General features: G+C 48.1%; 1 protein-coding gene and 4 non-coding genes across 5 annotated transcripts; 2 read left to right on the top strand and 3 right to left on the bottom strand.

The window, feature by feature from the left end:
• The first annotated feature begins 2,854 nt into the window (after positions 1-2,854).
• TRNAT-AGU (transfer RNA threonine (anticodon AGU)) lies at positions 2,855-2,928 on the top strand. Its single transcript has one exon. It is a non-coding gene; the product is annotated as a tRNA-Thr (tRNA).
• A 1,743-nt stretch (positions 2,929-4,671) lies between these two features.
• TRNAT-AGU (transfer RNA threonine (anticodon AGU)) lies at positions 4,672-4,745 on the bottom strand. The gene has a single exon. It is a non-coding gene; the product is annotated as a tRNA-Thr (tRNA).
• Positions 4,746-8,382: 3,637 nt separating this feature from the next.
• LOC144135335 (uncharacterized) lies at positions 8,383-9,600 on the bottom strand. Its single transcript, XM_077668032.1, has one exon. The coding sequence runs from the start codon at positions 9,339-9,341 to the stop codon at positions 8,934-8,936; it is 408 nt and encodes a 135-aa protein (XP_077524158.1). The 5' UTR covers positions 9,342-9,600; the 3' UTR covers positions 8,383-8,933.
• A 7,397-nt stretch (positions 9,601-16,997) lies between these two features.
• On the top strand, positions 16,998-17,071 carry TRNAT-AGU (transfer RNA threonine (anticodon AGU)). Its single transcript has one exon. It is a non-coding gene; the product is annotated as a tRNA-Thr (tRNA).
• Positions 17,072-18,361: 1,290 nt separating this feature from the next.
• Positions 18,362-18,435, bottom strand: TRNAT-AGU (transfer RNA threonine (anticodon AGU)). Its single transcript has one exon. It is a non-coding gene; the product is annotated as a tRNA-Thr (tRNA).
• Between the last annotated feature and the right edge of the window lie 2,098 nt (positions 18,436-20,533).

The following is a 20,533-nucleotide window of genomic DNA, read 5'->3' as shown; positions in this document are numbered from 1 at the left end:
CCCGTCTGCGTATAGGCTGATGAGCAGAGAGCATCCTTGATTACACCCGCCTCGGGTCACTCCACCGATGTGCCACAGTGCTTTACGAGCACCCCGAACGAAACCGCAACTACCGGTACAAAAAGTATGGTGGGGCAGCCAGAAAAAGAATGTAAACCAAGAGGCCCCTGCCTGTGCCACTAAGTATAACAGGCTCACCTACCGGTACAGGTGGCACTGGCAGCGCCGGCAGAAAGTCGGGACCGGGAACCGCGAGGTCACCTTCACAAGACTTCGGTGAGGTCGCATCTAACGGCCGGCTGTGAGCGGAAATGGCGGAGACGTCCGCAGGCTGCTGAGCTGCGGGCATAGCTTGTGGCAAGACCAGACTGGAGACCGCGGCCACGTCTTCAGGCTGTTGCGGCGGGGACACGACCGGCGGCGGTGGGCCCCGGTTAGCGGCCACGGCATCGTCATGAGGTTGTTCCGATGAGGGTACAACCGACGGAGGGACCTCGTTCGAGACCACGGCCACGTCTCCAGGCTGTTCAGGCGGAGATGCAAGAGGTGCCAAGTCCTGGCTCGAGATGGCGGCAGCGTCCTTAGGTTGTTCCGTTGAGGACGAAGCTGGGGGTGGCGGCGGGAAGGGGTTCGAACCTGCCGGGATATCCTCAGGCTGTGGCAACGGCGGTGCATCAGGCGGGGCCGAGGTGGGTTTGGAGAGGGGAGCGACGTCGTCGCGTACGCGTCCGCCATCTTGGGCGGCGTCGCTCTTGCTGACCCTTCGGCCCGCGTCGTCAGCGGGCGCTGAAGACCGCCGTTTCCCGCAGCTCTCCGAGATGGAAGACTTGTGGCCACGGCCCTTGCGAGAACCCTTCGAGCGGTCCTTAGGCGGTTCCTGCGTCGACATGGCCGCCCGCTGCGCTCGATGATCTTCTTGTTCTTCAGGCCACGCTAGCGCGAGCGCACGGGCAAGTGTTCGCGTGGCTGAAACGGACGATCATGATAATGATTATGACGATGATGATTTTAATCGGCTCGAAAACTGTTGGCCGATCCCCCTGTTAGGGGAGTCCATTGGATCTTGCAGCCGCTCTAGCCCTTTCGGTCAGCTGCTGCTGAACTTTCGGGTCTGAGCTGCACAGCATTTCCTCCCACCGCTCAATTCACCGTTCTTCTATCCTTTCTATTTCTGTGTTGTTTTGCAGGCGCAGTACAGTGGTGCTCACTGCAACCCCACATTGGCTACTACAACAAAAGCCACAACAAAAACGATTAAAGAAAATGTTAGCAAGTTATACTGATCTTAATGGCGGAAAAGCAGCTGCTGATTTATGATACGGATGAAAGAAAATGGAAGACCATGATCATCGTAAGCGACAAAATGTAGTGACCGGAAACAATATTCAGAGGCTTCATAACTGTCACATTCTATTTTTTTTTTATTTTGACTACGGTTCTCTTGGTTCATTGTGTTTATATGCGCCCTTTCTGGACATGAAAATCAAGAAAATATTTTCCCGCACCCCCGCGGTGGCTCAGTGGTTAGGGCGCTCGGCTACTGAGCAGGAGAACCCGGGTTCGAACGCGGCCGCGGCGGCCCCGTTTCGATGGGGGCGAAACACAAAGGCGCCCGTGTGCTGTGCGACGTCAGTGCCCGTTAAAGATCCCCAGGTGGTCGAAATTGTTCTGGAGCTCTCCACTACGCCACCTCTTTCTTCCTTTCTTCTATCACTCCCACGTTTTTCCCTTCCCTTACGGCACTGTTCAGGTGTCCGCCGAAATGTGAGACAGCTTGATACTGCACCAATTTCTTTCCTCAAAAACTAATTTTCCAATTTCCTAATTTTCCGACAACTCACGTCACCCATAGTGTAAAAGGTGAAAAATAAATATGATCAATGAATACTGGATTCAGACAATACTAATTTTGTGCCGAAACTGAAACTTAAAGGGAATTCACAATCTCGAGTCGGGGAGGTCGCGCGACAGGTTTAAATCTATTTGTTACGCTCCATCCCCGTTCTCCTATAGTGCTTCGGAAACGGTAGCTAATTGACCGAAATCAGTCCCGCAACGTTTGCGGCTCACTAGTGTGAATCCGCCTTTAATCCAAACCAAATACAATGAGATAAGCTCTCCCGGCTTCTCCTTATTATAGTATAATAATATTCAGTAGCGAAGTCATATTGAAAGACTGTTGTTTGGTCACTATCAGCGTCTCCACCGCTAAGAAAAAGTTTTGATTCGCCGGCGGCCTTTTTCTTTAGTTCTCGATTTTGTCTTTCATTATTTCGCTCTCTTCTGTCTCTCTGAGCGCTGAAATGTTCATTCTCGATCTTTCTGTGATTCCAGCGAGAGTCTTCAGATCCGTTATTATGCTTTTAGATGCCAACTGCGTGTGCGTATTTCGAAATGTATATACATGTATATACCATAAATTACTTCCAAAGTTAGCTGCACCGCCAGCATTCTTCTTTGAGTGTGTAATAACATAATTGTACAAGTTTTCCTTTTATTCTGTTCCTCTCAGCTTCCACCTGCATTTCATGTGCTTAAAAATGGCCGCAAGCATTGCTCTCTACGTTCTCTCCACCACCCGGGTCTGCAAGAAGCGAAACTGTCCATGACAAAGACGACGGCAAACCAAAGTCACAGCGTTCTCAAGATCGTGAACACTTCCAGACAATTACGGAAGGGACCGATCGCCGTCATTCTGTCACGCTACAGGAACCGAGAGAGCGCATAGCGTCCTTGGGCCCAGGTAACTCGGCAGGGTCCGGTGGCAGCGTGCACTGAACATTAATTAGGTGAGGAAAGTGGAATGGTATCGGAGAGATGCTTGAGTAGAGCGGACCACGGCATCTGGCTGCACGGCGCCGTGGCTTAGTTGGTTAAAGCGCCTGTCTAGTAAACAGGAGATCGTGAGTTCGAATCTCACCGGTGCCTTTGCATCCCTTCTTTGAGAGCACCTGCTAAACAGCAGTGCCGTGGGATCATAATTTATTAATTTCTTTTGCATGTTTATTCGTCGTGGTTCATAGTAGGCGTGATAGTAGGCGTGACAGGGAGTGAGTCGATGATTTATGGTGCGGTAAGGAACGCTACGGCATGATATGGCACGGTATCTTAGGTTTGGCATGGTATCGTATGCTATGGTATTTTACGTTACGATATGGTGTGGTATGGCATAGTTGGCACGGCATGATAAAGCACGGTACAGTACGCCATAGTGTCAAGGTACGGTATGTTCGATACAGTGCGGAATGGTACAGCATTATAGCACTGCAAGGTGTGGCATGTTTCGTATGGTATGGTGTGGTGTGTAAAGTTGTGTGGTAGGGCGTAATACGACATGGTACAGTACAGTTTGTTCGGTATGGTGTGGTACGGTACGGAACCGTATAGTATGTAATGTATGGTAAGTATTGGTATGTTACAGTATGGTGTGGTATGATAGGGTAGGGTATGGCAGGATGGTACGGCACAGTATGGTCTGTAATGGCATGGCGTGATATGGTGATATAGTACGGTACGTATGTTATGGCACGGCATGGCAGGGTACGTTAAGGCATAGTATATTATGGTACAGTATCGTATTGCAAGGTATGATAGTGCATGGTATAGTTTGGTAAGGTATGTTATTTCATCATGCCATAACATACCTTACCATACAGTACCATGTTTATCATAGCATACCAAATGGTACGGTATGGCATAGTATGGCAAGCTGCAGTATGAAATGACATGGTATGGTATGGTATGGTTGGTATGTGGATTTTAACGTTCCAGAGCTGCACATAGGCCACCTCAAATCTTGTGGAAATAAGAATTTCCGTCGCTCTCGGCGCGCTGAACTTCTGATTACTCGAACTTTATGAATAGCACGACTGCACCGTCGATATATAGCAGCCTCGGGTTTGATCCCGGCTGCGGTGGTCGCATTTCGATGGAGGCCAAATGCCACAGGCCCGAGTACCGTGCGACGTTAGTGCACGTTAAAGAACCCCTGGTGGTCGAAATTATCTGGAGAAGCGGTCTCACGCGATAGCTACCTTTCCAGAGCGACCCAGTGTACGACTGATAATTTTCTCGATGAGGCGAACAGAAAGCGACGGCGATTATGAAAGGGCAAAGCATTAAAATATACAGATATTTGAAGCAGCACACTGCGATTATTGTGCGTACAGCCTGTCGTGAAATCCAGAGCAGCATTTCAAAGCGCCGTCTAATAGCCATTAAGTGAAATATTAAAAACTGAGATCACTGCGGCGACCCGCATTGGAGAAATGCGAAAGCATTGCGTTGCTTGTTTGTATAGACGTGCAGTGACGTCGGGGATGTGACGTCATGGAACTTTCTAGAACGAGGGTTTTTTCCACGACGCCAGTAGGCGTTCCATGAAGCCATCGAGTGACTTCCAGTTGTTATGTCGATGTCCGGGCTGTTGTGAAGTCTGAGTGCAATTTTCATGTTGAACTAATTTCAACTCTTCAAGTTTTTCCCACTCCAAGATCTCATCACGCAAAAACTTTTGCACATCTTCACACGACAACGTAATCGTGCGGACAACTTTTGCGGACACGAAACACGGGACATAGCCTTGTAATGCTTGTGCACTAATAAGAAATAGGAGTAAAGCCTTCCTTCGTTACATTACAATCAATACAGGAAAGGAAAAAAAAGACGGACAGGCACCGGTGAGATTCGAACTCACGATCTCCTGTTTACTAGACAGGCGCTTTAACCAACTAAACCACGGCACCGACACAGTACGGTACAAAGCTCCATTCATCTGAAGCATAAATCACGCCTCATTAGACTTGCCTTATCTTATTTATATTCAGTACACACTGCTACCGGACCTTGCCGAGTAGCCTGGCGCCAAGGGCACTGCGAGCTCGTTTCCTTTCTGTAGCGTGGCACAGTAATGGCAGCTGGCCCCTTCCGCAGCAGTATGAAATACAGTCGCATTTTTTTCCGTAAGTATATTCCACAAGGCCTTGAGAGTTAAAACAACAATGAAGCGTTAAGTGTTGTTACAAGTAGCCAACCAATCCAATTCAGTGCAAGTAACGACCAATTGCGACAAACTAATTGTCCGTCAACAAGAGGTAAAGAGAGTTACTGTTCGGAAGGCAGCGCCGACTCCCGGCGAATTTCAATTGTTTTTAAATATAGCTTTTTTTCAGCGCTGGCTACTAATAGCAGCGGTCTTGGGTCTTTGTGCTATGGTGGTCATAAACGCCATGAAGCGCGTCCTAACGCCTCTCATGAAACCGTTTTGAAATTCCTCATGTCTTCCTAACCGGTTTCTCTCGCACTTCGGCCTGCAGTCGCCCTTGACTGCGACTTACAGGCCGTCATCATGAAGCGCGACAAATTAGTCGGTCGCATTAGGCGACTTCACTCTCAAACCTTCTGCCCAGTCGACATCACGAAACACGTTCAACATTCTTACGTTCAGCAGGCAGGCAGTGCTAAAGTGATTACGACATATATGCGAATTTCCGTATTCGCAAAGCAGTCATAACTACCATGCAGGAAACGGACGCGACACAGAGCTAGTAAATGTCTTTATCAAACGCTGTGGTATGCATTCTCTTCATTTTATGTTAACGAAGAACCCGCCATTAAAAAAAAGTATAACAAGGGCAACCTTAAACCAGTCGCGTATGCGTCTCTCTAAACGTGTGATCACAAACGGTAGCGCTGACATTTGCAGCATGCTTAGGGTGGATGCCCGAAATGTTTACAGCGACAGCTGTTAGGTGCCCGTTCCTGGCTTTCGCGTCGCCGTCGTCTCCGTCGGCGTAACCGGTGGGTGGATGTCATTAACCCACCCACCGGCCATTAACGTACTCACCTTGCATCACTGTCAACCTGTGTCACATAAGCCTACGGGTGGCTCTGTTTGGAACAGCCGCCTACCAGTGCAGGGTTGCATTACTTGACCACTACACCAGCTATCGCTGAATCTCGCGTTACACAGTCGTAACTGCCCTGTAAGTTTTTTTTTTGTCAGAACATTGTCTGAATGGAACACATACCCCTCCATGTTTATCAAAAAAATGATTTCACAAAGGAAAAAAAAAAGTTTACAGTGTGCAATAGCGTTCAATATACCCGAACACACACCGTTATACCGAAAGCATTTCATTTCGCCTTACAAATGGTTCCCAAGAATTACAACAACACACAGTGAAAGAGGATCAGACAACTCCCAACCTACACATTCTATACAACTCTCTTTGGATAGCGTGCAGCCACAATAAAATGCCCTGGAAACGGCGAAAACAGGCGGAGATTGACTGCTCGGCATCCTGAGGCTCAATAGCTCAAGCAGGTCGTCACAGAAACCAAGAGGCCGGTAGGAATTGCACTGACTGTTGCGTACCTTAGGCACCATGACGAACAATGGGGTCCTCTGGAGGACTTTGACAGGCATAGATATGGGGCGGCAAATAAAAGATCAAGCTTATAGAGTGTTCGGTTCCTCCTACATCTCATACCTTAGGAGTTTTCAGGATCAGATAACAATCATTTTTTTTCCCGAACCATGCAAGGCATCCGGAGCTGTCATAGACAAAACACGCGGTAGACAAGAGAGGAATTACGTCAAAACCATTTATTAAACTAGAGCTACCGGCTGCTGTAGAATCGAGCGGAATAACAACGCCGGTACTAACATTTCATACCAAGTCTTTAAGAAGCAGGAAGGAGAAATTATTAATGACCTTTCGGGTCATGACATATGGCAACGAAGGCAAATTCTACTACACTGAAAACACTCGGCCGTGGTCTCGATATCGAAAGATGGAAAACCTCCTACCAACATACAGTCATTACGGCCCAGCTTACAACACGCCAACAATTTATAAAACTTACGAGAAGGTGATGTCATGTTCTCGTTATGGCGGCTATAGAACTAAAATTCCATTCACGACAGACTGGGTTTCGGGAACGTTTGTACATGGAAACTGGATTGGCGGCACTGGTTGAATATAGGCCATACACGTATCGCCTCATGGCCATCTTGTAGACACAACGGTGCGTACTGACGTGGCGAAAGCGTACGACAACCTGTGACACGCCAAGATCCTTGAGAATATGGAAGATGCGGTCATTTCCTTACAGGCCACGAAAGTTGTACATGACCTGCTTAAATACAAGGCGTTGTTTTTCGCATATATGGACAACAGATCACTAATTAGTACACCTCGATACAGTACAGTGTCATAGTGTTCAATACTAGGTCATTTACTATTATATATAGTACTCATATCACTACCGTCGAAATTAGCTGAAATGTCATACGTGCAGTTCACGATTTATGTAGATGATGTCACAATGTGGTCTATTGATGAACACCTAGACACGCAGAACCTTCATTTACAAGAGGCCTTAAACACATTAAAAGAGTACGTCCGCGAAGCAGGCCTAGAACTCTTGCCACTAAAGTGCGACTACATTCCCGTGGCTAACAAAAAACGGAATAGAGCAACCAGCAACTAAAACTGGAAAGAAATAAAGTGTGGAGTTTAATGTCCCGAGGCGACACATGGGTTTTAGGAGGTATGCCGTAGTGGAGGGCTCCGGATTGGTTCAGACAACCTGTGGTTCTATAGCGTACGCTGACATCTCATCAACGTAGGCAGGCTCACAATGACGATGGCATGTCATAGCATGCCGGTGTTTCTGCATTGCACCTCCATCGAAGTGCGGCTGCGGTGGCCGAAATTTCATCCCGTCAGCTTGGAATCAGCAAACTAAAACAATTTATCTACTTAATCACCGGGGCGGGTGCAACTAAGTAGTCGAGCGTCCTAACCACTCAGCCACCGCGGCGGGTAGAGAGCAACACTAAGGTTGTTGGTTTTTGAGAAAAGGAAATGGCGCAGTAAATGTCTCACCTCTCGGTGAACACCTCAGCCACGCAGTGAGGGAAGGGAGGAAGGTGGAAGTGAAAGAAGAAAGAAATAGGTGCCTTAGTGGAGGGTTCCAGATTTATTTCAACCACCAGGGGATCTTTAATGTGCACTAGCTGAAATCGCTACCAGATTAATGATTGGTCGCAACGTAGAAATCCCTGGAAAAAAATGGCATCCTCCTTTGTCCCGTAGAACGGAAGACCTCACAGTGCTGTTCGTGCACTTGGCTGGCTTAAGAAAAGCGTGCACTTGAATTCCATAGAATCCTTTAATTTTAGATTCTAAATAGAATATCCAGTTCCTGTGGACAGGCAACAGCCCTCCACAGGAGAATGTGCACACTCCATGTCGGGCGCCATCCTTGTCAACATAAAATGCAGGCTTCATGTGCAATTCTACTTTTCTTTTATTTGTGTGACTTAAGGATAATCGCATACTTTGATCAAGGCATTAAAGACTGCACATAGCGTCAGAAATCTTTGTTTCCCAAATGGATTTATGTTCCTGTTTCAATACTTGCCTTTGTTTCTCACTTCTACGATTAGGATAGCTATCTCATTCCTGGTAATTAGGTTAGTTCCTTCAGTGATAAGGAAACTGGGGCAAGTTACTTCCGTTTACACTGAGTGCCTTTAGTTCTCTCCGCCGCAGTTTCGCATTTTTCGTTCCTTGTAAGCACCTAACCAGTTTCTAGGCATCTTCAATGCTGAGGACCGGCACGATAAATTGCACCTCGCCATCGATGCACTATTCGGTTTGCTGCTGATCTGTAAGCACCAGTCCTGTGACCTGCCAGTCTGTGAATCCATGTAGCAGCCAGAGCGCTGAGCAGCAGCTTTCGTTGAAGCAGCACAGGTAATCAGCCCAGTATTGCAAAGTGATGGTATCATTCTGGTCCTTTGTTGGGCCAGCTTTTGCCAATGCGCTGCCAATATTGGGTCGATTACCTGTGCAGCGCGGTCACTGCACGTCTTTCGAGCACACCATCGAAGCGACACGTCCTGCTCGACTCGACACACGAGTTCACCCGTTGTGCGCAGTGTTCATGAGGACTCGGGTCTGAGTCGGAGACCCCAGCTCGCTCTTACTGGCCACGCAGATGCACGCCGTGGTCACCTCGACGCTGGAGTTGCGACGCTGAGCCGGATAGTTGACCAGCAGCTTCTCCTTCACCTCGTGGCAACGGAAGTCACCCGCGTCTCCGCACAGCGATTCGACACAGTTGCAGTGCACGGTGGCGATCTCTGGAGGAAAGCGATCCGGGTCCCTGTCCAGGGTGCGGGTGTAGGGGCACAGCGCCCGGTCACCGATGTCACTCGAACTTAGATCGGGCTCGCAGCTTGTTCCGCTCTCTTTCTTGGCTAGGGTGGCTGTCCGGGATACCGCAAAGGCGATGACCGTAAGGAGTGCGAGGCGAGCAAAGGAATTCATCGCTCGAAGACCAGCAGTATATTGAAAGTTTGAGAACTTCACTTGGACGGCATGTGATTCGCTTGTCGACCACTTTCAGGCGCTGATCGTAGATCTATATGTATAGGTCACATTCGTTGCTTTACGATGGTTGTGCTCGAGATTCAGGCGCACTCGGAAACAAAGACAAAACGCCCCGATAATGTCTAGCTGGGAGCCACTCCGATGTCGTCTGTGGTCGGATCGTTGCCGCCGAAGTATCTTGCCGTTGCTCACAAGCAGTCTCACTGCGGTGTGTAACACGTACGGGTGAAGCGCTCCACTTTTGTTCGCCGCACAGTAGCTGCAGTGGACGCGCATGACTTAGCTGCATACACTCTGTGCGTTCTACGCACGATATGACGGATTTCCCTGACATCACGAAACGAACTGGTTTCACAGTAAGCGCCGGATGTGACCGACGTTGGAAGGAACAAATGTTCGGCGAAATCGCCGACATGCACCACTAGCGCTACCAGTCGGCCTGTGTTTGCAACATCATATTACATATGCGACAGAATATTTTACTCCGCCGATCTAACGCCTGACTTGCGCCCCCTCCCCAACAGGCGCATTGTTATGGTCGCCATCGCAACCTCTGCCGGACATCCGATGTGAATGGCCAAGAGAGGCGACAACAAATAATATACCTACCAGGCTCGTTAAAACTGTGCAGCATTGCAGAAGTTATAGCTCGCGTCAAGCGACTCGAAAGGCTGGATTCCCCAACCTCATCGCAGGTTAGAGCACTTCGTGCAATTTCCCTGCGCCTTGGCTGTGGCCGTTGGTCAGTGCCGTGGCGTCAACCAATCACAATGCGCTTTTACGATAAATGGTTTTGCGAACTCGCTCTTCATTGGATACAGCAACTCTGGCTTTCATAATAATAATAATAATAATAATAATAATAATAATAATAATAATAATAATAATAATAATAATAATTGGTTTTTTGGTAAAAGAAATAGCGCAGTATATGTCTCATATATCGTTAGACACCTGAACCGCGCCGTAAGGGAAGAGATAAAGGAAGGAGTGAAAGAAGAAAGGAAGAGAGAGGTGCCGTAATAGAGGGCTGCGGAACAATTTCGACCACCTGGGGATCTTTCACATGCACTGACATCGCACAGCACACGGGTGCCTTAGCGTTTTTCCTCAATAAAAACGCTGCCGCCGCGGTCGGGTTCGAACCTGCAGGAACTCCGGACCGGGTTCGAACCCGACCGTGGTTCGAAACCGCGAACTGGCTTTCACAGTTCTGCTTTCTGTCGATGGATACTGGCTCTGGCTTCAAAGCGCAGTTTTGAAAACGTACGTAGGCCTCTTCGAGTTCAGTTCTTGCAGTGAGCTAAATTAATTGGGAGCTAGCCCATGACGGTACTGGTACGTGTGATGTGGAAGGCTTAGTGGAAGTCTCCGGATTAATTCTGACCAACTGCGGTCAAGCGCAGGCACCGCAGATCACAGAGGCATTTTCTCATTTTGCATCTAAGAAAATGAGGCCGAGCAGCCAGTATTCGATCGCATGTCCTTGGGCTCAGGAGCCGACGCAAAAGCCACCGCGGCGGTTAGCCTGTACCCGAGTCCTATACAGTGTTGATTCAGATATGCACGGTTACGTTAGATCTGACGAAACGTCCCGCTCATACTTGGAAACCTTAGTGACCCGAAATCACAGGTAGTACCTTGCAACATCACATCGCTCTGGCGTCATACTGACGTCATTCATGCGTGTGCTGTTGTAATGCACACAGTGCTGCCCGGTGGCATTGTTCTTAGATGAGTGTCGCAATTAAATGAGATCGCGTGGTACATTTAATTACGACTGCATTGTAGCGTCATGGAAAAGTGCAGTCAAGCAAGGGGGAATGCCGGATGCTGTCACGCAGTCCCGATTTTGTGCGATTTACTCATATTTGGAATGATACTCGTCCTTCGAGAGCTCCTCGTCACGGTGTCCGAGCAGATTTATTCAGACTGCCATGTGGATAAATTTTAGGTATATTAGCCGCGTCCGTCTTCTTGAGAATTTTATTAGGCCATGCAAAAGATTACCGATTCAAACACCTGACTCGCAACTGTGCCGGTTGTAGCGCTGCTTCGAAATCGGGCCTGTCAAAAATTTGGCCTTGTATTCCACAAAGAGAGCACGTAGCACTAGATAACCAATTATAATAACGACCCTGAAATACTCGTAAATACGTTTGGTTTGTCAATTTTTCGCAGAAATCAGAAAAATAAATGCGAGATAAAGAACTTGACATCCAACATCACGTAATCGAACGACGTAATGTTGAAAACGAGATGCCATTAATTTTTTTTTTTTGGCGGGCCCGCGCAACCGATTTCTTTTCTTTATTGCCGGACTTCAACACAAAGTAAATGGATACACGCAACAATTATGCTAGCTCAGTGTCTAATTGTTCGCGTAGAAATAATAATAATAAAGAAGCCGTCAGCTAAATTTGGGGCAGGAACATGGAGGCCAACGAAAAGGGTTCAGCTTAAGTTAAGGACAACGTAGCGAGCCATGGAAAAAAAATGATAGGTGTAACGTTAAGAGACAGGAAGAGGGCAGAGTGGGTGAGGGAACAAAGACGGGTTAATGACATCCTAGTCGAAATCAAGAGGAAGAAATGGGCTTGGGCAGGGCATGTACTGCGAAGGCAAGATAACCGCTGGTCCTTAAGGGTAACGGAGTGGGTTCCAAGAGAAGGCAAGCGTAGGAGGAGCCCGCATAAAGTTAGGTGGGCGGATAAGATTAAGAAGTTTGCAGGGGTACGGTGGGCGCAGCTGACAAAGGACAGGGTTAAGTGGAGAGACATAGGAGAGGCCTCTGTCCTGCAGTGGGTGTAGTAAGGCTGATGATGATGATGAGTTTAACCATGCAACCGACTGACAGCTTTCGAACGGATGGTCGTATACATGGCCTAGTGTCTATCGATATCGCACGCTGTACCTATTCAGAATTACGAATTTTATCCAGCACAGCGCGGTCAGCGACACGACCAATCATGGCTATACGCGAGCCACGGAATGTGATGCTAGCAAAACAAGAGTTAAAATGCAGCAGTTGCTTTTGGGGCGGAGTTTCACGGTGCGAACCACTGGAAGTTTTCGATAGAGGCGAAGCGCAAATGCGCCCGAGTGCTGTGCGATGTCAGTGCCCACTAAAGATCAGCTATTGCACGAAATCATTCAGAAGCCCTCTAGCTACGGCACTTCTTTATCTCTTCCTCCTTTCACACTCACTTTCCTCGCTTGCCCCACGGCGATGTTGAGGTGTCCACCGAGTAGTGAGGCAGTAGGGAGTCTTATTGTTCTGCGCATGCGCACTGCCGCCCCGCTATTCCCTTAATCGATAGGGCTCCCCTATTCTATAACTGCCCATTATTCGGAAGTTTTAGAATACGAGGACCATATCGACCCTATCGCTTGCGCACTGCCCCCCCCCCCCCACTATCCCCCTAATCGATAGGCTCCTCCAGTTAAATTTTCGCGCCCCCACTCTGATGGCCGGTTTGGGCTGGTCGGGCGAGCGATCAATGATGATGGCACGCTGGAAGGTGAACTTATACACGGCAGTTAGGGCAGTTAGCAGTACGAAGAGCACTTCGGGTCTTCGTCCGCTCGTCAGGCGACACGTTGCCGGTTGGGGCAGCAACTCCAACTTCTGAGCAAACAGAACTGATTTATTGAGGACGGGAAGAAAAGCGTCCGAGACTGAGACTCGGCGAGCTCCTCTCAGCTCTTTGTTTGCAGCTGAATTTAAATGGCTTATTTTAAAAAGTAAAAAAAATGAAGGAAAGAAACTTGCTGGCCGCGGCAATTGCTATCTAATACCTTAAGCACCCGAGCTGCAGACGGCGGAGGTAAAAGGGAAAGGGAGAGGACAGCGAGGGGAAGTATAGAGGGGAACGATAGCAAGAAAGGAGACAGGGGAGAGCTTTTTACACTGCTCAGTTTAAACCCTTCGATAACTGTGCGGTGCTTTACTATTCCAGCACTCCCTAAATTTCCCCGCACCTCCTGGAACGTTTAGGGCGCGCGGTTTCGCGTACGCAGCTCGCTAAATGTGCAACCAATCGAGGCGCCATCGAGGCGCCCCTGCATCGGCTTTCCTGTCTCGGCTGACAGTAAGAAGAAACCCATCGCTTAGCTTGACAGCAGAGTCGTTTGAGAAGTCCCCGACTTTAATGGCATCACCCACTTGAGAGTTCGTCCCTCCTCAACGGAGAGAGGTAGTCGACCCTTTGCGACCTTGACAAGGCCGTTCTCGGTCTCACTCCTTATTTCCCACGGCCTTGGATGGATGGATGGATGGATGGATGGATGGATGGATGGATGGATGGATGGATGGATGGATGGATGGATGGATGGATGGATGGATGGATGGATGGATGGATGGATGGATGGATGGATGGATGGATGGATGGATGGATGGATGGATGGATGGATGGATGGATGGATGGATGGATGGATGGATGGATGGATGGATGGATGGATGGATGGATGGATGGATGGATGGATGGATGGATGGATGGATGGATGGATGGATGGATGGATGGATGGATGGATGGATGGATGGATGGATGGATGGATGGATGGATGGATGGATGGATGGATGGATGGATGGATGGATGGATGGATGGATGGATGGATGGATGGATGGATGGATGGATGGATGGATGGATGGATGGATGGATGGATGGATGGATGGATGGATGGATGGATGGATGGATGGATGGATGGATGGATGGATGGGGCTGAACCCTTTACATCGGGCGGTGGCTCAAGCCACCTAGCCATGTCTTGCGAAATTTTACTCCTGTCTTGCTTTTAGCCACCTTCGCTTGGTTACTTCTAACCTCTTAAAATCCACTTTCCCTTCGCTATCCCTAAACCCCAATGCCTTGGGTAAGTCAGCCCCGCTGCCTTCCACTGTAGGGTGAAGCCCTTTACAGGAGAGTATCAAGTGTTCAGCCGTTTCCTCCTCCTCTCCGCACGCAATGCACAAAGTGTCTATCTCCTGGTACCTGACTCTATACGTCTTAGTCCGCAAAACTCCAGTCCTGGCCTCAAACAACAAAGAACTTCCCCTACAATTATCATAGATACTTTCTTTGACAATTTCCTGTTTAAAGGTCCGGTATGTTTCCAGTGCCGATTTCGTCAGCATCCCTGTTTTCCACAATGCTCTCTCTGTTTCTTTAACCTTTTTCTTAACCGATAATTGCTGATTTGCCCCCTTACTGCTGTCCAGATATTTGCTTGTCAATTTTCTAGTTCGCTTTCTCCATTTCGTGTCAACATTCTTTATATACAGGTATCTGAAAACTTTCCTAGCCCACCGCTTTTCCTCCATCTTTCTCAATCGTTCCTCAAATGCTATCTTACTGCTAGCCTCTCTGCTCTCGAAAGACGCCCATCCCATATCACCCTGTACCCCCTGATTTGGTGTATTGCCATGTGCTCCCAAAGCTAACCTCCCTACTCCCCATTGCCTAATTTCCAGCCTTGCTTGAACATCTGGCCTCATACACAGGACCGCATTCCCGAAGGTCAGGCTAGGGACCATCACCCCTTTCCAGATCCCTCTTACCACCTCATACCTATTGTAATTCCACAGTGCCCTATTTTTCATGACAGCTGCATGCCTACTAGCTTTATTCATTACATATTTTTCATGCTCTGTCAGATCCTCAACACTGTTATTTGCCCACACCCCAAGATACTTGTACTCATTCACTACTTTTAGCACGAACTCCTGTATTCTATGCTCGCCGGCCTCTTCATTAAATATCATGACTGCAGATTTTTCCTTACTATACTTGAAGCCTAATCTATCTCCCTCTGTACTGCATATGTCTAACAACTTCTGCAGATCTTCCTTGTTGTCAGCCGATATCACTATATCGTCCGCGTATATTAGTCCCGGTAATGTCTGTTTAATCAATTCCCCTTGCTTGAAAAAAGATAGGTTGAAGCCTAGTCCGCTCCCCTCTAGTTTGGTCTCCAACCCTTGCAGGTACAACATGAACAACAAAGGGGACAGAGGACATCCTTGTCTAAGCCCCCTCTGTATCTCTACAGGCCCTGATTAATTACTCCATTTTCCACACCCAATGTGCCCAGTATGTCCCACAAATGCTCCTGAGTAACGTTGTCATAGGCTCCCCTAATATCCAGAAATGCTAGCCATAAGGGCCTATGTTCCTTTTCCGCAATTTCTATACACTGTGTCAATGAAAATAGATTGTCCTCCAACCTCCTTTGTTTCCGGAACCCATTCTGTAGTTCCCCTAACACCCCCGCGACGCGCTCTCACGGCAACTCCCGGCGAAAGGGGGAAACTAGCCACCGGCGCCGTAGGCTTCTAACTTAACACCGCCTATTCTGAAACTTTGTGCGTCTGTTTTTCTCTCAAATCCAGTTTTCTTCGCACAGAACAAAGGCTGTCGGCAGGGGTCTCAAAGACATGGCCCGCTGCCCTTAAAAGTTTCTGGATCTGTGATGTACGCCAGTGACATCCTGTCTTCTTCATATCCTTATCGCATCTCTTTATCGCTGTCTGTTCGGGCAGATGGCTTACCTCGTCTGAAGAGTTATAGACAGCGGCTAGACACGTTTTTCTGCAAATACAGGTGTCACTAATCTACTGATATCGCTCTGTCGCCAGCTTCAAGTCAGCGTTTGATTTTCGCCGCGTGCAAGGCAGCGGAAGAATTGAAGCTGCTTTAAGTGGCATGATGGTGGCGGTGAAAAACCTTTTTAACGCTCGTAAAGAGAGTTTGGGAGTCAGAAGAATCCGCTACATTGTCGGTATCCTTAGTCCGGGACACCGCGCGACGAGGCCCCGTTCGCGCCCGCTTTAGCGGAGCCCTTTGAGACTCGAGTGTGGAGCAGTTGAGGAGGGCAGTATCCCATGCCTCTCGGGTAGAAGGAAGGTGGAAGGCGGAAGGTGAGGACTCTGAGTACATGCCCACATCATGTGAAAGTCATCGCAGATCTCTCCACTGTGCGGGCAACGCCCATCTATGTTGGGATCAAAGTGTTTGACTACGGCAGAAGCGAAGAGAGAAAAAAACGCATAAAAGCAGTGCGTAAGTTCTGGCATCGAATATTCTGACGATATGTTATTGTACGACGAATTGAGAAATGCGTGCAGTTTACTGAAAATTTTTTCCAGTCAGCACAGCTAAGGTAAAACGGTTCGGACTGACCTAGCCACCCTTTCCCGTCTGTGGCAAGAGTGCAGAAAGAGGCAGAAAAGGCTAGAAGGGCCGCTTTTCCCAGCGCATGACCTATGTTTTCTTTCTTTATGACATGACCATGTTACCTGGTAGTGTACACAGGATGCGGGCGAGGGGGTTTTGAAGAAAGGAAAGGCGAAATGGGGGGGGGGGGGGGGGGAGGAGACTGTCCTTAGGTGGGCACCTTAATCACACCGTGAAGAAGAGCTCGAGGGAGTGGAAAAAAAAATGAAAAAAAAAGTTTTGGTCGACCGCCACGCTAGCAAGGAGCAAGTATCTTCGACGAGGTGCGGAGGCAGCGTGCACTGAACGTTAATTACGTCCGGAAGGTGGAACGATATCCAGGAAAACATTGAGAAGAGCGGACCGTTACACCTCCTCGTGCGGCGCCGTGGCTTAGTTGGTTAAAGCGCCTGTCTAGTAAACAGGAGATCGTGAGTTCGAATCTCACCGGTGCCTCGGCCTGTATTTTTTTCTGATTTTTTTATTGTAAAGCGACGACAGTAGACGCGCGTATCCATTTTAGTGATGAGTCAGTGATGTGTCGCGAGTTCTTATATATTCCCACACCCTATTCCCCTTCTGCCTAAGCTTCGTTTTAATTCAGGCTCCGACAAAGAGCAGTCTCTTTTAAAAAATTTGGAATGTGAAAGCGTTACAAACGCTGTCGTGCTTTTTCGGCGTTTTCGTATTTCCGCGGACGACCACGATTCGCTTCGGCTGCTGCCGATATATCAAAGCTGTAGACGTTTATGGTTCGGTGTACCTGCACGAGCACACACACAACCGGTCCCATTGAAATCCAGCGACGATGTGTGACACCAACCACGCGCACACATGTGCGTACGACACCACCCGGCACGCAGTACGACGAACGGTTGCGCCACAATTTTGGTGCGAATGTTGTTGACAAAACTGGCGCCACATGGAGGTCGGCCAATGACGGGTGTGTGCGTATATAGCCCAACGACATGTATACGATTGTCTGAAGTGGCGGTTCTCTGCTTGCTCTGAGCGTCATACGGTTGCTTGATGACGTCATCATACTTTTCTTGCCGTCGGTGGGATTTTCTGCACCATTTGCGACCACACATATACGTACACACACACGCCGCCGGCTTTTCTCGTAATGGAATTAGTAATGCGTTCGCATTAAAAAAGAATAAAGTGTTTTTTTTTATTATAAAGACAGACTCAATCGCGAACTCCGCGTCTGTACAGAACACAATATTTCGCGTTTCTGTGCTCAACTGTAGTTACGCAATAGCGTGACTGGGGTTTTTACGCCATAGGATCCTGCGAAAATGCAGTATTCGATCAATCGCTTACACGTCGATACGTGGTGCCACTATAGTACGAATGCACCAAGAAACGTTTGTGCTAGCCTACGACTGGGGTCCGTCAGAAGTGGTTCATAAACCAGAAATACAAAAAAAAAAACATTTGAAGTACCAATACGCGACTTGGTGGGAGAGCCGGTTATGGCCACTCTAGTGTAACGTAGCTGTCTATATCAATGCCGCCCACATTTTAGTGGCGTCTTCGTCAAATCATGACCCCCCCACGACCCCTTTCCTCTTCTGGCAATCTCACTTCGTAGGGGGGACATAGGAGGGGAAATGTGGGAACAGACTCTCACCGTAGGAAGGAACAGGTGAAAAAGAGGTTTGAAAATAGGAAATAAAGGATATAAATAACAGGTCATTATATCCCGTCTGCTGTTATTGTAATTAAAAAAAGTCACAGGCCAGGCACCGGTGAGATTCGAACTCACGATCTCCTGTTTACTAGACAGGCGCTTTAACCAACTAAGCCACGGCGCCGACACGGTGGCGAGCCAAGCTCAATTGTTCTCAAACATCAATCGCATGCATATAATCGGACACTCCTGATCTGATTGAAAATCAACGCACGCTGCCCCCGAACTCGATCTGCCGAGCTCCCAGCCGTCAAGGACATCACTGAGCGCTGGTTCTGTTCCTAGCTTGGCACGGTGATTGTGGTCGGCCCCTTCCGTAATACACTGAGAGTGATGGCGCTCTAAATGGTTCTTCAACATGCAGTCATATCACTGCTGAGAGAAAAAAATGGAAGGGACACTAAATCTCCGCCTTAAGGGTTTGACGCGGTAGCTAATGGGTTAATGTCCATATGTGCCGAACTGGGCATTTTCTACTTAACCTTCATAGATCCCTGGGAGCCCTCCTACTATTCCTGGCGCAGTGGTGCAGCGGTTGAGGTGGCGGTCCCACTCTGACGGTGAATAATAGTAATAATTGGTTTGGGGGGGAAAGGAAATGGCGCAGTATGTCTCATATATATCGTTGGACACCTGAACCCCGCCATAAGGGAAGGGAGAAAGGAGGGAGTGAAAGAAGAAAGGAAGAAAGAGGTGCCGTAGTGGGGGGGCTCCGGGATAATTTTGACCACCTGGGGATCTTTAACGTGCACTGACATCGCACACGGAAAACATTTTTGGCGATATTTGTACGTCGACTGTACCTCGCTCGTTTCCTTCATAAATATGGTTCATACATTTCCAAAAAGCCCAGTGTCTCTGCTTTCAAAAGATGCATGTGGTTTAACGATAGCTGCAAATTTGTTTCAACTGTAAAAGAAAACGCAAAGATGAAAATGGGAGTTGAGCTCAACTTGTCTCAGGAAATGCAAAGTTGTGAAAAACCTATTGCACCCAGAGAAAAATCTTTCGAGATTCTTTGAGATCTGATGCTAACGATCATGTTAAACCGTTTAGAAATATGTGTATAGGTTAGTTCATTAGCCACGCATGTTTGAAAAACGTAGAAATCAGAACAGTGTTATCTGCAATAACTTTTGGGATATGCATTGTCCTGCGGCACTGCACTTGAAGCTCTGGGAGTTTCAGGTGCAGTGACTGCCTGAAACTCGTGTAGTTTCTGGCATTCACTTATATTTTAACGGAACATTTACTGAAAACTCATCTCAGCCTCCTGGCCTTTTGTGCCATATTTCTCAGCCACGTGACTTTTTGTTTCATTGCAAATAGATTTTAATGCTCGAAATCTGTGTGACCTCAGTTGGAACAATTTTTGCCTTCTGCGGTAACTCTCCATTTGTGACGTCACAAACATTTCTGGGCCGCTTATTCTCGCTCCGGACTTGCTGAACGGGAAAAGTCAGGCTGGTTACGGGCATTTCTGATATTTCATAAAGCGGCCTTTAGTCGTTAGTTAAGCCAAACAATGCGACCACCAGAGTTATGGCAGTCATGCTATAGTGACGTTACTTTAAGAGAGTGCGTTGTTGGGCGAATCGGTCAATCATCATCAACAAAGGGTACTGCGCAGACCCAAACTAGGACGAGAAGGGCACACAAAAGGCGCAGACTCACGACTGATTTTTATTCGAAAGAAGACGCATCTTCTGTAACTTCAAACCGTCATATCAAGGACTAAGCGCAGTCAAAAGCCTGCCTTTTTTTATACAACTTGATTGATGGGTGATTTACACATCATCCCCTTCCTTTCTTGTGAAAAACGCCTCGTGAAGCTCACGTGCTACCTGGTCACGGCTTCTCCTCAAATGTTTTGTTTTTTGCCAACAAAGGCAGGCACGGCTTATTGCGTGTGGCATCTGCGCATGCGCCGCAGTGCCGGGGTAAATTTGACCCTGTTTTGGGCTTCATCGAAAGCTGGTGTTCTCTTAACCGATTAATAAAACATCGGCCCCTCTGACCGATGTATACTCTCCCACAGTTTAAGGGCACTTCACGTAAAAGCGAGAACTGCTTCGCTGGAGTTCCATCGCAACGGTAGGGTGTTACAGTTGCTTTGTTACGGCGGTATGCCTTTGCCACTGAGTGCCTCTACCAGCCAGAAAGGTGACATATAACACCTTTGTGGGTGGTGTCAGATGTGGCTTTCGGATGATTGCTCCGCA

This window comes from Amblyomma americanum, chromosome 5, assembly GCF_052857255.1.
Source record: "Amblyomma americanum isolate KBUSLIRL-KWMA chromosome 5, ASM5285725v1, whole genome shotgun sequence".
Taxonomy (NCBI): domain Eukaryota; kingdom Metazoa; phylum Arthropoda; class Arachnida; order Ixodida; family Ixodidae; genus Amblyomma; species Amblyomma americanum.
The sequence above is the reverse complement of the archived record's forward strand: the minus strand, read 5'-3'. Positions and strand labels throughout refer to the sequence as shown.